Source organism: Anolis sagrei, chromosome 3, assembly GCF_037176765.1.
Source record: "Anolis sagrei isolate rAnoSag1 chromosome 3, rAnoSag1.mat, whole genome shotgun sequence".
In the NCBI taxonomy this organism is placed as follows: domain Eukaryota; kingdom Metazoa; phylum Chordata; class Lepidosauria; order Squamata; family Dactyloidae; genus Anolis; species Anolis sagrei.
In genome coordinates this window covers 201,073,214-201,095,248 of record NC_090023.1, presented here as the reverse complement: position 1 = coordinate 201,095,248, position 22,035 = coordinate 201,073,214, and the positions used below count along the sequence as shown (strand labels likewise).

Genomic DNA, 22,035 nt, shown 5'->3' with positions numbered 1-22,035 from the left:
TTGGAACTTTATGATAAATAAGTGGGTTTTGGGTTGCAGTTTGGACACTCAGACTCTAAAAGGTTCACCATCACTGTTATAGAAGACTTGTATTTTATACAGTGGTCACTTAGTGAATAATAGTCATATAATTTTATTTTTTCCACTCCAATTTTGTAATTGCTTTTAGCACTGTATTTTTGATATTGTATTCCATCTTTTGAGTCTTCTGAAGACTGTCATGTTTTTATGTTAATATTATAAAATGTAAAGCTTAAATAGTAATATTAGTATACCACAAATGCTAATGTTAAAACCATTTAAAATGTCTTATCTAATTAAAGTTCAGACGATACTTTGTGCAATGTTATATGCATAATTTTAGACATAGGCAGACTTTCATCTTTTTCTCTCTTTAATAATTGATACTCTTGCTTGGGCTTTTCCTGATTTTATGCCTGCAATTTAAGAAGCATTTAAAGCATTTTGAACATTTTATGTTTCAATTTAATTGGACCCCCCCCTCCCCAAAAAAAAAAACCCAACAGAAACCAACTATTAACTTTTGGGAATTCCTTTTATTAGAGTTTAGAAAACATATTTTAGGGCCAGTCCCTACTAAGTGTCTCCCAACCAAGTTCTGAAAAGGGTCAAACCTACTTATCAACTGAAAGTAGAGAAGTTGGGATGTACTGAGGGCAGTATGTGATTAAATATGATAAAGAATTACAGAGCTTTCTGTTATTTTTATTTTCTTTATAAAAAAAACCCAACTTTTGATTTAACTTGTTGTATTTGGGTTTTCCATCTCCAAAATCCCATAAAATTGCATCTGTTAAAGGCCACACACTTAACAGATCTGCTCTTTCAGCAATATTGATATAAGAAAATTCACAGATGACTTTCACACACATGAATAGCTTTTAGAGCAGGATGTTTTAACTTACGTACATGTAAGTTAAAACAATGAAATTCTATGTCTGCACTCTTTCATTTCGTTAAAACTGTTGTTATAAATCACAACATTTTAACAATGTATAAGCCCCCTAGATAAATAAAACTACTATTGTGAAACTATTAATCCAGTGAATGTAAATGAGTTTTTATGACAATATGAAAAATGCAATTTTTTATATACAAGAGAAGCTATTTCTGAGATATATTAACATGGGGCACTTATTTTGATTTAGTGTTATGAATGAATTTCCCCCACCTTTTATGCAAATCAACAGAAGTGCACCACCATCACTACAACTAGATGGCTCATACTGAGCACAGTGTGGAGTTATATTTTTGTGACTATTTTACTGAATGCAGTATGATGGTCTGGGGGATTGAAGGGGGAGAGAGATGTCTTTTTGGATCCCTATACAATAAGCACACAGAAAAATAGCAGTTGGATTATGTGTGTTTGAAACTTCTCTTTCCATTTGTTCTTGGAAATAAATATTCATGAAGTAAATTAATCTGAATGTTATTAGTTTAATCGGAAGGTCTATAATCAAGTACATTTCCCCAAATAACAATTATTTCTAAAATAAATTTAATCCTTTTCTTTGTTTGGTGTGATTAGAAGACCTATAGTCAAGTTAATTTGTGTAATCATCAGCCTATCTTAAATTCTTGATGTGTTTAGACTGGTTAGGCTGTGATCCCAAGGATCCATGCTGGGAATTCAAGACAGCACCACATGTTATCTTCATTGTGATAAAGCTGTGGATGGTATATATATGTCTAGAAAAAGAAAAACTTGTGTGATGTTAACTTGTTTGTTCTGTAGCACAGCACTTACAACGGTTTGTAAAGATCTCTTTCAGCATCTTGCTGCCTGTTTTCCACTGGGAACGTCACATAAGTTTTCATATTGTTCACCCACCCTCCACCCCAGTTTGGGCACTCACTCTCTAAAGGGTTTACCATCACTGCCATAGACTCCCATAGGAGGACCTAACAATACCTAGAAGAGTATTTTCTGTAGGCTTCTGCCTTGACTATATGGTCGACTTCTGCCTACTTTCATACCAGCATTTCCTATATGTAACAGCCATACATTCCCTAAAGGCAGTTCCATCTGATCTTGGAAGCTAAGCCACATCAGCCTTGGTAATTACTTCAATGGGAGACCACCAATGAATACTAGGTGCTGTATTTTGTAGGAAAAAAACTGGCAAAACTATCTCCATGTATTTATTACTTGAGAAAATCCTACAAAATTCATGGGTCAGAAAAGTTGACAAATAATTTAAAGTTACATACATACACAGACCTTTTCCTTCTCATTCCCCATTCATTTGTGGAATTTTTGAAGCGATTTGTCAGTAGTTATTCCTAATTACTTTTAGCTTATAAGCCACAGATAGTAGCAAGCATCAGAAACAGGATTCATTCTTTTGAGATAGATGTTAACCATTTTTACAGATAAACTGTTCATTATAAACATTTTAATCCTTCCAAATAATTTTTCCAGAAGGATTAAAAAAACAGTAAAACAAACACACTGAAAGTATTATTTTTTAAAAAAAAACTGTCAAAGAACTACTCTATACCAATTTAGTTCTAAATTGAAAGGAAATGAGAAAAGACCGGGTATGTGTGAGCAAAAGGAACAATGTGTAAGAAGCAATATTTCTACTTGTGAAGCCATTATTTTGGTGTTAAGGCAGTGTGATCTTGGAAAAGCACAGTTTTGCAAAAATCCTGAGTAAACCTGAACTGAAACAGTCTGGAAAAACAATCATTTGACAACAACGAATGGTTTTAGGTTGCATCACTCTTGATACGTGTGAACAGAAAAGAAATAATCTAGAGTGTGCCTACTTTTTTTAGTTTCAAAACGTCAGGTCACAAATAAGATTAGCTAAACTTTCAATATCATTCAAAGAATTGCAATTTGTTTTAAATATCTGGGATAATAGCCAATGAGTTCCTTTTGGTGAAAGAGTCAAGTTATTCTCACAACATGGTATTCTCAAAATGCAACCAAAGTTAACTTCTTTCTCTCAACTTAAGATAAGTCTAGAAATTCCAAATCTCAGTGGAAATAGAAGAGAAAGGAAAAAAGTAAACAGAAAAGAGGTATAAGGGGTGAATTGTCAGGGAGGAGACTTTTCTTTTTTGACTGTTTCCAATTTTCATAATTCTTGGGCGCATAAACTTTTGATGGACCCTTCCCTTCCTTTATAATACCATTGATTTCTTCCCTAGATTTTCATTTCACATTATTTATTTATTTATTTATTATTTAAACTTATATGCCGCCACTCCCCTGGGGCTCAGAGCGGCTTACAAGAATAGCTATGCGAATTAAAAATGGTATGCGTAAATGGGTTGCAATTTTAAAGTTGGAAGATATTACAAAGGTCAATCAACTACCATGCAGGAATATATAAAGTGTTCAAAACCCTGGTTCTGTTTAAGAACTTCCAAAGACTCCACCACATTTTGAGACAACATATTCCACTCTCAGGCAGCTGTTACCATCAGTAAGTTCTTTCTAGTGGTTACGCAGAATCTCTTTTCCTGTAGTTTTTATTCATTGTTCCATTTCCTAGCCTCTAAAGCAGCAGAAAACAAGTTTTCTCCATCTTCCATATGGCATTCTTTCAAATATTTAAACATGGCTCTCATGTCACTGCTTAACTTCCCCTGGCTAAGTAAGCCCATTCTTTGTAAGCACAATTTCCAAACCTTTTACCATCTTGATCATCCTCTACTGTACATGTTCCAAAGCAGATACCAAAATTATTATTATTGAAATCATTATTTACTTCATTTATACTCTGCTTTTCCCCCTTTGGGGACTCAAGGTGGCTAACAACCACACACTTTGGTCACAATTTAAAGCAAGGCAAATACAAAAAATTAAAAAAAAACATTAAATAGTTCTGTGTAGACTTCAAAGGCTTTGGAGATTTTGGTTTTCCAAAAGGTTATGATGTCAAATGTCATCCTTTCCCCCCAAAAGGTTATGCCTTTTCAAATGGTTATGCCTTTTCCAAAAAAAATATCTTAAAAATCTAAGAATCAGTCTATTGTGCAACCATAGCTAATATATTGTTGTCTCCATAGAACTGAAATGCTTTTGTTGTTATGTGTTCTGTGCTGCTGTCTTTACTCACATGGGTACATATATTCCACCTTTAAAAGACTGATTAGATTTGCATGCCAAATCATATTTGTATCTTTTGTATTATAGCATGGGGATTATGTTTTTCCTCAAGGGAACCACTGAGTACTTCATAGCTGTGTTTTTCACGATTCACTTCAAATGGAGTCATTTTTATCCACTGAAGCATTTCTAACAAACTAAAATAGTTTGTGTAATTTGTGCGATCTGCATCCTTTGACAGAGGCATCGAGTGGACAAGCTTGAGTAGCTTCCTTTCCTTTGCCACATCAACACCTAATAATCTGGGGCTAGTGAGAAATGAGCTGCAGCTGGTTGATCTTCCCACAGGTAAATATATTCATAACTCTTGATAACAAGATCGGTGAGAAATAACACCATTGTAATATTGGCTTATGGAGAATTCAGTATATTGGCATTGAGTACATTGGAAATGATGAATGTAGAATAATTGAGCAGGCTAACAAGCATAATTATTTTTGAAACTGGAATTCAAAACATTTTCGACTGTCGTGATGCCTGGAAGGTCAAAATAAATTTGAAGAATGTGCTGTTGTTGTCAAATGAATGAGCACTGTTAAAAGTGGATGCATTTGATTTTTGTTAGTGAACCAAGATAAATTCATCATTGGCCAGAAAATCCAAAGAACTCTACAGTTCTCTTGAATCCTAACAGCGCTGTGCAGATTGGTTTGCTGTTGTAACTTTGAGCAAATTGTGGTAGCATAACACAATAAGATTGTTTCTTTTACATAAAAGGCTTTTGGGAAAATAAATATTAAAATAATTTGTGGAAAGTGGAGAAAAGGATTGTGTCTAATGAAGTGGTTTAGAGACTTGATTTGCAGTATTTTGGCCACATCCAAACTATCATAATGTATTATTTCAGACACTTAGATAAAATGTAATGTTAAGTGTAATTAAGGAAGTACAAGAGGTTGTACAAATGCTTGGCTAGTTGTAGCAGTTCTAGCAAGATTTAACCTAATGAAATTATAATGAGGTCTGGAGTACGTTTTTCAGTGGGTTGCATAAGTGGAACCAAAATAATTGGATTTGACACTTGTGCAAAGTTAAACATGTCTTTTCCCCTGGGAGCTGAAACATTTCACTGGTAAACGGGCAATCCCAACTGCAGCTGATAGGTCATATCTTGGCTTGGCTTTACTTTGTTTATCTATTCTTTTGGTTTTAGGCAGAAGCATTGCATTTCGTGGAGAACGAGGCAGTGATGAGCCATCCATCGAAATGATAAAAGTGTCTCACTTGAAGTAAGAAACTCCAAATGAAAACCGGTGGGACAATAGAGTATGGGGATCAGTTTTATTTTCATCCTATGATCAGGATGCATAGGATATAGTTGCAAGTGTCATAGAAAGTTTAGAGAACTAACAAACCTATCTCACCTGTATATAGGAATAAAACAACCTAATCCAATTATAAAAAAACATACCCGTATATTCCGGCATATAAGACGACTGGGCGTAGAAGACGACCCCCAATTTTTTCCAGTTAAAAAATAGAGTTTGGGATATATTCACCGTATAAGACTACCCCTCTTCCAACAGACACCAAATAAAATTTTTAAAAGCATCAGATTTGATTTCAATATGGTAATTTTCCTATTACTGTACTTCCTTCTCTGCCTCTCAGATCTCGCACATGCGCACCTGAACCACTTCACTGCAGTCTTCAGGAGCGAGATCTGAGAGGCAGAGGAGGAGGTACGGTAATAGGATACAAGGACAGGCCAGACAGGAAAAAGAGTTGTGTTTTTCTGGGCCCAGAGCTACTCTATCTCTTTTTTCCATACCCCAGGCGCCCCAGACGGCAGCAGCTTGCTCCGCCCTTCACTTACACCTTCCCGGTGATGTGCCCCTTCACCTCACCATTGGGACCACATTAAGTCCACGAATCCTGATTAATGGATTTTCTTCTACCATACTTGTACAGCGTTGCCCTTAATGCTTTCATACAGTCACTGCATATGGTAGGGATGCGGCCACTGCCATTTTTGAGCTCCCCCCACAATATGCAGCAACCACAGATTCTCCAATCCAGATTGGAAGTTCAGCACCCGCTCTATAAGACGACTCCCGGCGTCTAAGAATACTCCCACATATAAGACGACACCCATGCATAAGGCTACTCCAGCATATAAGATGACTCCCGTGTATAAGACTACTCCCGCGTATAAGATGACCCCTGACTTTTTAGAAGATTTTCTTGGGTTAAAAAGTACTTATATGCCAGAATATATGGTACATATTATCAAGTAAGTTAAGGCATTCCTTCCCCACTGCACCCAGGATCTATTTTCTGCTGTAATCTGTAAATTTGTACAGACTTGCATATTTCCCATTAACTTAGTCTCATGCTTTCATACACACTCATCACCTGTCTGTCAAATAAATAAATGATAGAGTATCCCCCACCTAAAAATGCTTGGGGCCGAAAGTTTTTTGGATTATTTGGAATATCAGACTGCATATATGTACATAACGAGGTGGACTACAGCTTTCCCCCCAATGTTTAGTATAGGGCAGAGTAATGGGAGTGGTTGCTATTTGTTCATTGTTATCACCATAGTGTCAGAGCTTGTACTGATAGCAATGTTTTGTGCAGATTCTGTTCAGGTCATTAGAAGTCACAGGCTTGTAGAAAATTCTCTTGAGTGTTTCTAATGTAGGAAATTGCTTGGTTTTATTTTATTTCTTTTTATTTCAGACAGTACTTGGCTGTTGTGTTTAAAGACAAGCCTTTGGAACTATGGGACATCAGGACTTGTACTCTACTGAGAGAAATGTCCAAAAACTTTCCTACAATTACTGCTTTGGTGAGGAAGTCTGTTCATTTTTCTTCAGATAAGAAAAATGTATTCTTGTTTGGCCTGAAAAAAGACTGTCTTCTTGTTGAATTATTTATAAAACATAAATCCTCTATTGCAGAAACCATCCCCTTGCTTTTTGTCCCTTAATATAATGAAACAGAATACATGGAATGTGATTTGTGTATTGTTGTATTTCATAACACTTTTTCATGCAAGTGAATTGGGATGGTATGTACACTTGGCAAATAATCGTTAGAGATGAGTGAAAAGTTATGACTTCTGTTCTCTCAGGAATGGTCACCTTCTCATAACCTTAAGAGCTTAAGAAAGAAACAGCTTGCTGCCCGTGAAGCCATGGCCCGGCAAACAGGGGTGTCAGATACAGAGCAGAGCAGTTTGGAGTCTTCGGTGATCAGGTATTAGCACCATTCTACATTAGAAAAAAATGGCTTGTCATTGTTGTTGTTAGTTCACTTTGAATGTTTTCTTGACATAAATCCATTAGCATTCCCATGGTTAACTTTGGATGTATGGAAATAAAATAGGGGTTTCATGTTATCATTTAAATCAACTGCCTTTGATAATTCCTTTGTATTGTTAGAATGACAGGAGGAAGGAAACAGTTCGGAATTGCTCAGCATTACTGTAATATATAAGGAGGTGGGATGAAGGGGAAAAAACAACTCATACTGCATGAATCAATCTTCTAATGTAATGGTGTTTAGAACTAACACCATTACAATGTTTTTTTTTAAAGCAACCAATTCCTCTGACTCATAGTGACAGGTGCATGCTATGTGTCTGACATATAAACAATTACTGGGACCAAGGAAAATCTAAATTCTCAGCCAAGAAAACTCAAAATCTGTGTTTAGAAGAAATACTACAGAATATTTCTGCATGAAAATGGACAAAATCTGGTTACCAGTATTAAAAGCTCTAAAATCAGGGCAGTACACAAAGAGGAACACTCAAAACGCAGGGGACTTCCAGACAAGAATCAATCAGGCCCAGCTAACACATCCCAACAAAGGATTCCCCCAGGCAGCAACCAGCCAGGCTTTGAAGCTGTAAGGCCATTAAATGCTAATCAAGGTGGCTATTTGCAACAATCACACTTGCCTCAAGCGGACAAGAGTTCTTTCTCCCACCCTGGACATTCCACAAATATATAAACCTCATTTGCCTAGTTCCCAACAGAACCCTCTGAGAATGCCTGCCATAGATGTGGGCGAAACATCAGGAGAGAATGCTTCTGGAACATGGCCATACATCCCAGAAAACTCACAGCAACTCAGTACAGAATAACTTTACATAATTAATATATAATTACTATAATAAAGAATAAAAGAGTCAGACTTTAAATATAACCTTTAGGAAGATTGTCTGATGTTGATCTTAAGATCCAATTTGTGGTCACTAAAGTTTCTATCTAAGGCTGGATCTGAAACAGAGTTTCAGAATGCAGTTTAACTACATTGAACTGAATTATATGAGCCTACCCTGCCATAAAAGCCAGTTCAATGCAGCTAAACCACATTCTAAAACCCAGTTATATGGCAGTGTAGAAACAGCTTAAGGCTCCACTTCGTTGCTTATGCTACTGCGTTTCTAGGTTTAAATAATTCTTTTTCATTCTTTCAAATTCTGGGGATAATTTATGTAAATATTGTGAGTGCCTGCCAAACTTGAATCACATTCAGTAACTATATACTTTCCGAAAACAATGTCCTTGGTGATATGATGGCTATAGGGTTTATTTTACAATTTCTTAGATTTTAAGCTAGACTTCAGTGCGACATATGTGTGTGTGAAACATACAACTATGATAAACTGGTGAAGTTGTGGGGTAAATTCCACATAGCAAGATATCTGCCTCTTTTCCTGATCAAAGCTAAACACTCATGTAACAAAATGACAGCTCTAGGCAGCAGCAGTATTTCAGTGCATGCATGATATTTGTTTATTAGATTCCTAGGCCACCTTTCTTCCATCCACCTCAAAGCAATTTACAAAGAATTCCAAAGCAATCTATCATTGAGACACTTACCAGCCCCAATTGTTGCATCACCATATGTCTTCACACCATACCTTATGATGAATTAAAAACAATTGTTTTATTTCCTAAGATACCTTTTTGGTGGCTTGTCCATGTCTATAAGATAATAGTGTTTGCTGGTTTGCATTGCTTTACTGTAAAACTAGAGTCCAAACTTTTTGACCAATATGACCTGCCCTGGGCTTTGAGAATTTCAAGGCCCTTATTTCGATTCTGTCAACTTCTGAGGCACATTTAGTGTCCATGTTTGAAAGGTTTTCTTTGTGGCATTCCCAAGCTTTGAAACACCCCACCCCTTGTTCTTCCATCAGCTAGTAAAGACATGTTTAATTCAGGCAAGCCTCAAACAACTAAGCCCAGTTATTGCAGAAGGATATTTTAATTGGATGGGTATAATATTTTTCTGTTGGTAATCTGTTTTTTAAATTGTATTTCAAATGTTTATGGTTCTTACTCATTTTATGTTGCAAAGTATAGTTATTCTATATTGTAAGCTGTCTGGAGTCCTGTTCGCAAGAGAAACACATAAATAAAATAAATGAATACATTTATAAATATAACTCTTTTCTTTTTGAAAAGGAAGCCATTTGTTGCTTTTTCTTTTAAAGTTTACTGCAGGAAGCTGAGAGTAAATCTGAACTCAGTCAGAATATTTCTGCTCGGGAGCACTTTGTATTTACAGATACTGATGGGCAAGTTTATCACTTGACAGTAGAAGGAAATTCTGTCAAAGACAGTGCAAGAATTCCTCCTGATGTAAGTTGTGTGTTGAGTTTTGAATTTTTTTATTCACATGTTAAGTTTTGTTTTAAAAATTACAACAGATACAGACAGACTAAGATTTTCTGGGGAGGCCCTGCTCTCAGTCCCGGCACCATCACTGATGTGATTGGTGGGGACAAGATAAAGGGCCTTCTCACTGATTGCTCCTCTGCTGTGGAACTCCCTCCCTGGTGAGTTCAGATCAGCCCCCTCCCTCCTGTCCTTCAGAAAGATGGTAAAAACTTGGTTGTGGGACCAAACCTTTGGGACAGTGCAATAAAGTAATAATAGGAACCCATCTCTGCGGATTGGATTTGGTATGGCTGTTTTGAAATGGTTTTAACAATTGATTTTAAAGTGGATACAACTGATTTTAATGTTTGTGTATATTTGTTTGTTTATATTTTGACATTGAATGTTTGCTTTATATATGTTGTGCTCTGTCCTAAGTCCCCTTAAGAGTGTGAAGGGTGGAATATAAATGCTTCAAATAAATAAATAAATGTGTCTTTATTCATAACTTTTAAAATTTTTGCCGATTGGCAAAAAAAGTCTTATATAGCAATTGATATTAGTACGAATTAAGCAAGGGTATACCTCAGTAAGGAAATAGATACGTTCCTGAGCTGACAGCTTTTCTAGTTGCCAAGTGTCACAAGACAAATTGTTGTCATGACTATATACTTATTGAGTTCCATTCAGAAAGTTAATGCCAGTGGGAAATTCCATATCACAGAACCTATTGCATCTCTATCATCTATCCTCTGTGTCAGATTTTGTATGTTCATAGGGTAGTTTGTGTTATATCACACTGTCTTGGAGTTCATAAATAAGTACTAAAAAAGAACTATTGATCTGCATTCTCAGAAGCTTCACTCCAGGCTACTGTTAGTGTCAATTTCCATTAAGACATCCTTGAGGATCAAGCTGTTTTGGTAATCTTTACAGCACTGTTTTTGAAGTATCTTCAAAGCATTTTCTTGCATTTTTTTAAAAAGATGAAATCCTCAAGTTCCAAAATTTAAAAGTGGGATGAGAAATTGTTGAAAGCTGTATGTGGTGGAATTGTCCCACATTTTAAAAATTGGAGTATTTTCTGAATTCCAGCCCCTTTGTAGTTAAGTGACTACCTTTTTAATTTCTGTTGTTGTTTTCATCTGTTCTTGAAATATTTGTAGGGAAGTATGGGAAGTATTACATGCATTGCTTGGAAAGGAGATACCTTGGTTCTGGGAGATGTTGATGGAAACTTGAATTTCTGGGATTTGAAAGCCAGAGTATCCAGGTAATGATATGCCTAACATTCAAATATGACACAATGTAGATGGTGTTCTGAAATGACCATCACAATGTAGATGGTCATTTCATGGTGAATTTCCAGGGAATAATGTGAATATAATAACTAAGTTGCAGTAATATATAGTATTGATTCCTGGTGCACTGGAGAAAAATGCCAGTCCACAAGATCAGGTGGTTATTTTTGTTTTGGTAACTGCTGTCACATCAATACAAATGTATGTTGACTCTATGAATGAGAGACCTTCCAATCACTCTGTCACCAACAGCCCTTTTGTTCAACTGTCAGGTCAGGGCCATGACTTCCTTAATTAAGCCTATCCATCTGTAATACAATATTTTTTTTCCTTTTGCTATTGTCTTTTACTTCTACTTTATTGTCTCTTCTTGTGAGTCATGCCTTCTCATGATATGTCCAAAGTACAACAGACTTAGTTTAGTTATTTTTTATGTTACCGTGAAGGTAGAAAAAGCGACTGAGGTTTCTGCATCTTAATAATGACCATTTTGCCAGGTTTTTTTAGAGTTGACTCAAAATCATATGGTTGATTATGATTTGTCTCTGAAGGCAAATTTATTAGTAGTTATTTCTGAGCCTGTTCATCATACAGGTGTGTTTTTAGACCAAAATACAGATAGATAGATAGATAGATAGATAGATAGATAGATAGATAGATGTATTCGAGTCTAATGCTCATCTTTTTTTATTAAATTACATAGCCCAAATTAAAGTGTGCATTAGATTTGATAGCATATTAGAATTGTGCATGTAGACCCGCCTGCTCCCCTCCATCAGGCCAAAGTTACACCAGCCTCAACCTGATGAAGGGGTAAGGCTTCCCAACTGACTGCTTCACAAGGCCTTCAAAACCAAGGGGGAGCAGCCGGCAGGCAGTAGAATGGCCAACAGGCAAAGGGAAGCTACGAACCTCTGTCAAGACAAAGCTGGCTTCCCAATTGGCCTCATGAAGGTTTGAAGGCCTCGTGAAGAAGGTTGGTTGGGAACTGCACAAAGGTAGCTAAGGGGCATAGGCTGCAGCTTACCCCTTGCCTATGGGGACTGATTTGTTGACCTAGAGCAAGTCATACTCTGACCAAATGTTTCCAATAGAAACTAATGTTAAGTTTTAAGTTTTCGTTAGGATAATTGTAATTGGAAATGGTTGAAGACAAAGTGGTGCAGCAGTCACAGTATGAATATAGACAGAAGGAAGGTGATGTTTACCTATTTATTTATCTATCTATTTATTTACAATATTTCTATTCTGCCTTTCTCAAGCCCGAAGGCAACTCAAGGCAGCTAATAAATTGGCAGCAATTAGATGCCATAACAATGTTGACCAAATGCCTTTTCTTCTTTTAAAGGTTTTTGCTTATCATTTTAGAAATAGACTAAAATGTCTGTGTGATATCAAAACACAAACACAGTCTTTAAGAAAAATGTATACTCTTTATGGCCTTTCAGGGGAATCCCAACACACCGAGGCTGGGTGAGGAAGATCCGCTTTGCTCCTGGAAAAGGAAATCAAAAGCTCATAGCAATGTACAATGATGGGGCTGAAGTTTGGGATACAAAGGAGGTAGATACCAATTTTGTTTAACTTCTTCAAAATATTTAATTGCGTTTATCTACTTAATTGCATTTATGAATAGTTTATGTTTGTGACACTGATAAGTTGTGCCTTTATACTCAATAACATCACAAATTTTCATAGATCTTTCTCCGATATTTCATCTGTTACAGTTGTTCCTAGTAGTTTTTTATTATTATTTAGAGAGAACAGAAATAGACCTTGTCTTGGAAATGAAACATATTACCTTACTGAAATATAAAACAAGCAATTAGAAATACCTATATTATTTTATCTGCTTTGCATAAATTTGAAGTGGAAGACCACCAGTTAATAATGATTGGAATGAATGTGTGTCCATGTTCCTTAAAAAAATACAGTGCAAAATAATCTCAATAGCATTTGTGATTAAGGATGATAATAGAAAACAAGAAGAAAAATTGGTAGAAGTGTAACCAAAGTGTCTTATATGTACTGTCAAGAATAATTGATATATAGAGATATGAAGAGAGCTATTTTCCTCAATTGCTGTAGACTTTCTAACCCCGAGATTTGTTCTGCCTTTCAGGTACAGATGGTTAGCAGTTTAAGAACTGGAAGAAACGTCAACTTCCGAGTACTTGATGTTGATTGGTGTACGTCAGATAAGGTGATCTTGGCATCGGATGATGGATGTATCAGAGTGCTAGAGATGACAATGAAATCCGCATGTTTTAGGATGGATGAGCAAGAGTTGTCAGGTGAGGAAGAAGCCGTCTTTCTTATTCAATTGAATCATGTGGCATTTTAAATAATAAGATGTTTCCACGTTGAAGCATCCAGAGAATGAGAAATATATATTCTACCCACAAGAATAATACAAGCTCCATAATTTAGGCATAGGCGCTGGAGTGGATTGAAATTGTTTCTTATTCAAAAAAGGTACCGTTATGTGCCAATAAAGATTCAATCTTCCTGTGCATTTCATCTCTGGGCTCTGAACAACTACAGAGGAAGATTGAAATAAGAAACAGCTGAATTGGAAAATATCAACAAACTCCAGAACAGAGACAATAGTTTCCTGGCACAATACACAGATTATAACACTAGTGAAACCATCACCAGTTTTATCATGTCTCCTTTCTGGTTCCTGACCAGCATCACACTACATTCCAACAACTCCCTCCACCATTCATATGACCATTTACTCATTTTTACCTTAGGGAACATCTTCCCAACTATCTTTGTCTGCCAATGGCCATCATTAATATTGAATTTGTCACCTGATAATAATAATAATGACTTTATTTGTATATCCCGCTTACATATCCCCGAAGGGACTCAGAGCATCTTACATGGAGCCCAAAACAAACATGATTAAAATATACCACACTAAAAAAAAAAAACATCAATAGCATAAAACAGAATAAAACAACAACATTACAACAGAATATAAGAGCAACCATCAAACCAAAAACCAATGAACCTGTAACAATAAACAATTTCTGGGCATGGGTGGGCAAACTGGTGGAACTCAATTGTAAGGATAGGGATAGGGTTAGGGCAACATTGATCACCATACCCACAAGTTTTGTATTTCTATGGTTATTCAAACACATAGTATGCTGTATAGGTCTGTTTCTAGGCACTTCGCTCCATATATCTGAAGAAGCAGGCTCACTCTGTGAAAGTATACCAACTTCTTTTTTTTTTTTTTGTTAGTCTCTGAGGGGCTACAAGATTTCTATGTACTGATATTCCAGACTAAAATAACTATGTTTTTGAGCTATACGCCGGGGAAGTCCTAAGCCCCTTCTACACTGCCATATAATTCAGATGATCAAAGCAGATAATCCACATTATCTGCTTTGAAGTGGATTATATGAGTCTACACTGCTATATAATCCAGTTCAAAGCAGATAATATGGATGTATATGTCAGTGTAGAAAGGGCCTTAGTCACACTAATTTCTCTTAGACTTGCCACTGATCATACAAGGATTGCTCTCCTGATATGGCAGTTCTTTTCAAGAGATTATGAACTCAGAGTATCAAACTTTTCTCTACCATCTGTAATAAGCACATGTCCCAGAATTTTTTAAATCTCTTTTACTATATTTGTGGGAGGTTTTCAGGTGTTCCTTTGAACCTAATGTAGGTCTTCCTTTTCTTTTTCCTCCCCTCCCCATCTCTTTGTTTTCCAGAACCTGTGTGGTGTCCATATCTTCTCATTCCAAGAGCCTCTTTAGCTTTGAAGGCATTTTTGCTGCACCAGCCTTGGAATAATAAATATTCTCTGGATATTTCCGACATGTAAGATTCTTTGTTAAAACTCAAAAGTCTAATTTTATAAAGTGACAACACACATACAGCTTTTTAACAGTTGGAGGAGAGCATACTGGATCTGGGTGAGGTTTAAAACATTGTTGGGCAAGACAAGAACTTGTCTTCATGTGCAGTTGTTTTTTCAACTCCTTTATTGGGGAAATGCAGAGGCATAGGCTCACACAATATCAAGCTAAAGTTGGGCACCTCTGGATTAGGAGTGTATGGGTGGGTCATACTACTTTTTGTTTAGTTGTGATTTTCATAAATTTGGAAGTCAACATTTATCATTATTTTGTATTTATCTGAATACACTGCATTTCTTTTCAGTCACTCAATTCAGTAGGACAAGTTGTAGGCTATACTATTATTTACTTGCATAGAAACAAGTCAAGTTTCTTCTATATGTAACACCTGTGCATAACAATCAAATAAATACTATGCACACTTGGTTCTTTCATGAGATGAGCAAAGACGGTAACTGGTTGTATGACATATATCTGTGGATGTATTGAGGATTAGAGATCTTATATGCAAATGTTTGAATTACCAAAGATAAATTGCAACCTAAAATGTGGCAGAGACACTGCAGAATAAGTCCTATTCCATATATCTTCTACCTTGCAAATTTGGGAGTAGATGGGGAGGGAGGAACAGAAGGCAAACTTTTGTTACATTTGTAGAAGTCTCATAACATAAAGTTAAATTTAACTCACAATTGACAACAAAATACCAATGCAAGAGAATTCTCTTCATTTAAAACAACCTATTTCTGAAATGCTTTGTTGAGTTGTGAGAAGAAATTGTCCGTATTTACATCTTCTACTTAACATTAGAGTGATGATTCTGTTTTTCCCCCAACTCTGGTTATTCCTCTGAATTTGCAGCAGATGGTGTACTCTGGATGAGAATTGGGTTATTTGGCCTCAGACTAATTTTTGCCTTGTTAATTGTATTGTTTGCTTTTCAGAAATTATGCAGAGAATGAAAATGTTAAAAATTTGCTACAAGAACAATTGCACTCATTATCCAAGTAAGCGTATCTCAGTTAATGCATTCATGTGTTAATCAAAATATACTCTTGATTGCTGGTGTTACTAATCGATATCTGTATTCAGCATATTTAGCTTCCAGCAGATCTGTTCAACTGATAATGTTATACATTTGTAGAAATGACACATAAAACATCTTTATTGTCTCTTGGTGTCAGTTTTTTAGTTCATTTTTTGTGTCGGCAGTATTGTTAGCAGCCTTATTGCCCTGGCAGCCAGATCAATTGGAAGCACTGGCAAAGTTACCAAGTATGATGTGCTCTAATGCAAGTCACTTACTGACAAACTTCATGTATATAGACTATAATCTTAATCAGTCTCTCCAAACAAAGTTTTTATTTTTTTCTTTTAAAATCTGCACTACGACCTTAGAGAATTTTTTAATAAAATGATGAACAAGTAGCACCTGACCCCAGCAACCCTAAAATGTATAATGGAAGATACAAAAAGTGCTGGAAATGTAAAGAGCAAGAAGCAACGTTCTTCCACATGTGGCGAACCTGTAAAAAAGCAAGAGCATTCTGGGGCAATTTACAAAAAACACTGCAATATTTTTTTCAATCAAAGATACAATTGGACCCCAAATTATTTTTATTGGGAAGATCAAATAAACAAACAAAAATAATTAAACTACAAATTATTGCACTACATGATAATTGCAGGAAGAATAATATACACACATTTCTGGATGAAAGTGGACCTCACAACAATAGAAAACAGATGGTGAAAGTCTTTAAAATAGTAGAAATGAACAAATTAGCAATGATGAACAAAGAAAAAGCTCAAAAACACTTTATTAAGGACTGGGAAGCATTTCTAAACATTGTAAAAAACAAAGAAGGAAATGGGTTTTTTTAAAGAATAATTTTTATTGAAGAAATAAAATAGCCATTTTTTACAATATTTAAAAACTGGGGAAAAGGTTAGGGTTAGGGTATACTAATCTAGGAAAGGGGGAAAAAAGAAAAGAGGGGGAAAATGAAAATTGGTGTGGTTTTGAAAAGGTAAATAATGGGTGGGTGGAGAGAAGAAGAAAAAGATAATTGGCTTCCAATCTTCTCCACAGGTATTTTCATTGTCTTTTTTCCAAGTCATTATATTTCTGCTCTTGCCTCTTTGTGCCTCTCTCCTCTGAGGACAATTGTTGTTTTAATAATTAATGCCTTCTGTCCATTTCATTTTTTTCTCGTTGCATAAATTTCATCAGTACTGCCGTATCTGTTGCAATTTTTCCCCTGCGAATCTTGCCTCATTAATTGGGTTAATTTATCTATTTTCATTATGTCTATTATTTTTAATATCCATTGTTCTAATGATGGTAACTCTTTCGATCTCCATTTTTGGGCATATACTCTTCTAGCCGCAGTTATTAAATAGTTGAAAAGTTTCTCTTTGTTTTTATTTATCTCAAAGTCTGTAATTCCTAATAGAAAGTACTCGGGTTGCGATTTAAATTAGATAACCAATATTTTTGGATTTTTTTCTTGAATGTCACTCCAGTTTTTCTTTGCCATGTCTACCACCTATGGAAGAACCCTTTATGGTCCTCACACTTCCAGCATTTATCTTTGAAATTTGGATAAAACTTTGATAGTTTTTGTGGTTTTAGTTTTTGTGGTTTTGTGGCTTTTTTAAAGAAGACTTCAAAATTTGACCTGTTAGAAACAGTGTAGAGAATGTATAAATAATAAATATCAGGCCAGAAAGAAGAATAGAAAAACAATGTAATAGGAAGGAAGAATGGAATTATATATGAATTTCTCTAACCCAAGGGATGGGAAGTCACTAAATTGGGAGACGTGGGCGGAGGAGAGAGTATACCAAATACAAATATAGTACAGATCTTAGGAAGTATTGTATTGATTCATGCATATATACATTTATATAAATTTCTTTCACTGTTTTTTAAGAATATGTAAATTGAAAATAAAAAAACGTTGATTCAGAAGAACAACAGCGACAGACATAATAGAAAGATTTCATGATTTGGGTACAGGATCACTTACCATGGATTTGGAACAAGAAACTATTGGGTTAATGTGATACACATTTTTGTCCTGAACTGTTGCTTATTTGTTCACATAGTAAAAGATTAGAATGGACTGATGACCTTAAAAAAAGAGTACAGCATGATGTTTTTGAGCATATGTTCATATATGTTGAGAATGCAATGTCCTCCAGATGAATTTTTTCAGGGAAAATAATATTATTTTGCAGTGATATCAAGAAGCTTTTGCTTGATGCAGAATTCACCCTTCTGCAGCGATGCCTGTTAGTTTCAAGGTAAGAAGCTTTATACATGTTTTACATGTAGAATTCTAATGTAGTTTTAAACCTGATTCTTTTGAGACTTCCCTAAAATAATGCTATTTCATCATGTGTCCAATTACCTTTTCCCTGCATTTAAGCAAGTATTATTGGGTTACTCCTGCTATCTTAAGGTCTGTGGGGCACCCTGACCTGCTCACTATATGTCAGGGACTCTTTGGGGATGGAAAAACCATACCATCTGTATTCTGAAGATAGTCTCAGGAGAACTATTGTTTCTTCATTTAAAGTTTTCAGTGGACAACGGTTTAACATTCTGGAAAAAAGTCAAGACATGGCTTTTTGAACAAGAGTTTGCAAATGCAGAGTAATTGACATAGAACAACGGAACAACTAGACAACGAGACCGGAAAACATTTTTAACAAGGAGACACTATGGATTTATATTTTATTGATTCTGTTTAGTTTTTATTATATGTAATGTTTTAATTGTATTTATGATCTTGTAAGCATTGAATTCTACCTGTAAACCGCCTTGAGTCACCTGTGGGCTGAGAAAGGCGGTATATAAATACAGTAAATAAATAATTAAATACATAAATAAATAATAAAACTTCAATTCAGACTTTTGCTTTATCCAGGCTGTATGGTGATGAATCAGAACTGCATTTCTGGACCGCTGCTGCCCATTATTTGCATACCTTTTCCCAGGGGAAGACATTCACTGAAAAAGCAGAAAACGTTTCTCAAGAAAAATGGATTAGTCCACTAGATATATGTTATGATACGCTGTGTGAAAACTCATATTTCCAGGTATTCCATATATTTTGCTAATGAGACAGGTCAAATAATTAAAGATAGCACCTTTACTTCCACATAAGGCTGTTCACCTTTCATTTGAGGCTCTCATATGTCATTCTTTTTATATCCTTATATACCTTAATATGTGCATGTATTACTGGTTTCTATATTTCGCACCGTATAGTGCAAGGTGTGATGGGCAATTAAGAATTTTGTCACTGATGGAAATGGGAAAAGGTACTTATCAATTTCTAATTATAGCCACACTACCCCATAGGTCAGACCCAATTACAGTAATTTTGCTTCATAAATAGCTGAATCACTTTCTCAAATTTTCATTAGTAATAGATCTGATGAATTTGCAGAAACAATATTTCTCAGTTGAAATATCTGAACTTTTTGAGCCAAGAAAGTCTATAGCAAGTCCATTCTCCAAAATGCTAAAACTATATAGCAGAAATACTTGCATTTATCAGGACTGTAATACTTTCAGTGGAACATTGATCATAGTAAATTGTGCTATTTTGTTAACATATTCATATTTTCCTTATGCCAGTCCCCCCATTTATGGTTAAAAGAGAAATATACCCAGTCAAATTTATCTGGACAGAGTTATTTCTATATAAGTTCCCATGAAAAGATGAACTCTTGAGAAATGTACATTATTGAAGCACAACAATATATTGTTAGTCCTCTGGAGATCACCTTGTTTTTGTGTATATCACAGAAACTCAATTCTTGTTTCATTAATAGTAATTTGCAATATATTATTCATTTTCATCTAAATCTCTGTAGAAATTCCAGCTTGAACGGGTCAATCTTCAAGAAGCTAAAAGATCAAATTACGACCATACCAGGAAATGCACAGACCAGCTGCTGCTTCTAGGCCAGGTTTGTCTTTCCATTTTTTTTCTTCTTCTTCTTCTTCTTCTTCTTCTTTTTTTACTATTGAATTCATTCTGTTTTCATTAGCACAAGAAAGTAATTAGCACACCAAGGATAAAATTAAGTTACACTGGCAATAGATATTATTATTGTGCAATTCTGTTTTCTTTTTTTTTCTTTTTTTGAAAGGTTGCATTGGAAATTGTATAATTATTTTTTATTCCTTCCCAGACGGATAGAGCTGTGCAGTTACTCTTGGAAACAAGTGCTGAGAATCCCTACTACTACTGTGATTCACTCAAAGCATGTTTGGTTACAACAGTCACTTCCTCAGGCCCATCCCAAAGTACCATCAAATTGGTGGCAACCAACATGATTGCAAATGGAAAGCTGGCAGGTGAAATGTACTTTCTTTCTGGAGCCTTGAATTTAGACTCAATCAAACTGAAATGCTTCAGTAGTTATTATTTATTTATTTATTTCAAACATTTGTACTCCATCCTTCTCAACCTTCAGGGGGCACCCAGGGCGGCTTACAACCGGCAACAATTTGATGTCAAAACATACAACATAATATAACACAAGTTAAACATTAATTAAAACATTAAATTATAAAGTAGTGAGGTGGGGGAATGCTGCTGAGAACAGTTTATTCTGTGTGGTGTCTGTGAAACCGCACATATGGGTTGTCTACACATGTGTGGTGCGGTTTGGAACCTTCTAAATCTCTAAATTGAAACATTTTGGCGGAGGCCCCGTTCAATCTCCCCATACTGTATAAATGTCTGTGGGCAGGGCTGAGCCTCAATTCCAGGCATTTATACATTATGGGGAGAATGGGTGAGGCCTCCGCCAAAATGTTTCAATTTAGAGATCTTAAAGGTTCCAAACTGCACCGGCATGCACAGACAACCCATATGTGCGAATTTCACAGATCACCCCTCGAAATAACACAGTTACAAGAGACAACCCATATGTAAGCAACTCATTCTTCTAGAGGAAAATGTAAAACTGTGCTGTGATCTGTCGAGTTTCTGTATCTGTTGTATCATCACATCTGTATGATGTATATACCTCTTCTTGTCACCCTTAGTTTGCAAGAGAGTGTGAATCTCAAGTATTCAAATATTTAAATTTTTGATGTATTGTAAAAATTAAAAAAATAAATACGTGGGCACAAAGTGCTGGGGGACTCCTCAGGTAGCAATTGGCAAGGTTTGATGTTGTTAGCTGCTATGGGGGCTTCATAGTTCATGTCAATTAATCAAGCTAGTTAGAAATTAAGATGGCAATTACTTCTTTTACAGAAGGTGTCCAGTTGCTGTGCTTAATAGATAAAGCTGCTGATGCGTGTCGTTACCTACAAACCTATGGAGAATGGAATCGAGCTGCATGGCTTGCAAAAGTAGGCAATTTTTTCAGTCCTTCCTATTCTCTGTGATCTGTTGCTTGCTAGTAAACAACCAGCAGATTATGCTGATAAACAACCAGCAGAGAAAAAGCTAAAATTAAAAAAAAGCTGACATGCTTTTCAGGAAGGGGGATGGGGAGGAATCATTCAATATTCTGAAAAAGTGAAAAATGCCAGCTACAAATTTTGAAGCATTAATAACAATAACTGTTCAAAATGCTATACTAAGAGATTTGCAGCTTTAATATCAACTTCTGTGAGAATATTATAGATTAACAGCTAGAACAAGGTGAAAGTAAGGAGAATGTGGATGTCTCTCCTAGGTTCTTTATGAATCAGAATCAACGGAGTGGGAAATTCCCTGTATCCATAACTTGAAGGTCTAAGTCAGGACTCTGCAAGTGGTAATAGGACCATCTGCAAAGTCGTGTATAATGGCTTTGCATTGAAATCAGTAAGATCTCCAGAGATTATAGTTCAATCTCCAGATTTGCTTCAAATTTCCTTCTTGTGATCTCCACTGAGGTCCCTTTACAACCATTTCTAGCTTTGCATTGTTCTAGTTCTTTCTGTTTTGGTTGCAGACTTCCTTTCTGCTGGTTATTTTGACCAGATATCACTCTTGCCATTATTGTCTCACTTCTTCTTATCCCACATCTTTAATTCATTGAAGCCCCATCACTTTCTGGGAA

At 35.7% G+C, this 22,035-nt stretch overlaps 1 protein-coding gene across 2 annotated transcripts in view; it reads left to right on the top strand.

Moving 5' to 3' along the window:
- Positions 1-22,035, top strand: part of WDR11 (WD repeat domain 11) — a 58,381-nt gene that overhangs the window by 33,083 nt on the left and 3,263 nt on the right. For both annotated transcript variants that reach the window (XM_067465805.1, XM_067465804.1), the window contains exons 12-26: positions 4,329-4,435; positions 5,301-5,376; positions 6,833-6,941; positions 7,227-7,351; positions 9,603-9,750; positions 10,935-11,041; positions 12,518-12,632; positions 13,192-13,363; positions 14,806-14,914; positions 15,897-15,959; positions 18,196-18,261; positions 18,888-19,059; positions 19,843-19,938; positions 20,164-20,329; positions 21,240-21,337. In XM_067465805.1, coding sequence (XP_067321906.1) covers positions 4,329-4,435; positions 5,301-5,376; positions 6,833-6,941; positions 7,227-7,351; positions 9,603-9,750; positions 10,935-11,041; positions 12,518-12,632; positions 13,192-13,363; positions 14,806-14,914; positions 15,897-15,959; positions 18,196-18,261; positions 18,888-19,059; positions 19,843-19,938; positions 20,164-20,329; positions 21,240-21,337 — 1,729 coding nt within the window. The remainder of the gene's footprint in view (positions 1-4,328; positions 4,436-5,300; positions 5,377-6,832; positions 6,942-7,226; positions 7,352-9,602; positions 9,751-10,934; positions 11,042-12,517; positions 12,633-13,191; positions 13,364-14,805; positions 14,915-15,896; positions 15,960-18,195; positions 18,262-18,887; positions 19,060-19,842; positions 19,939-20,163; positions 20,330-21,239; positions 21,338-22,035) is intronic.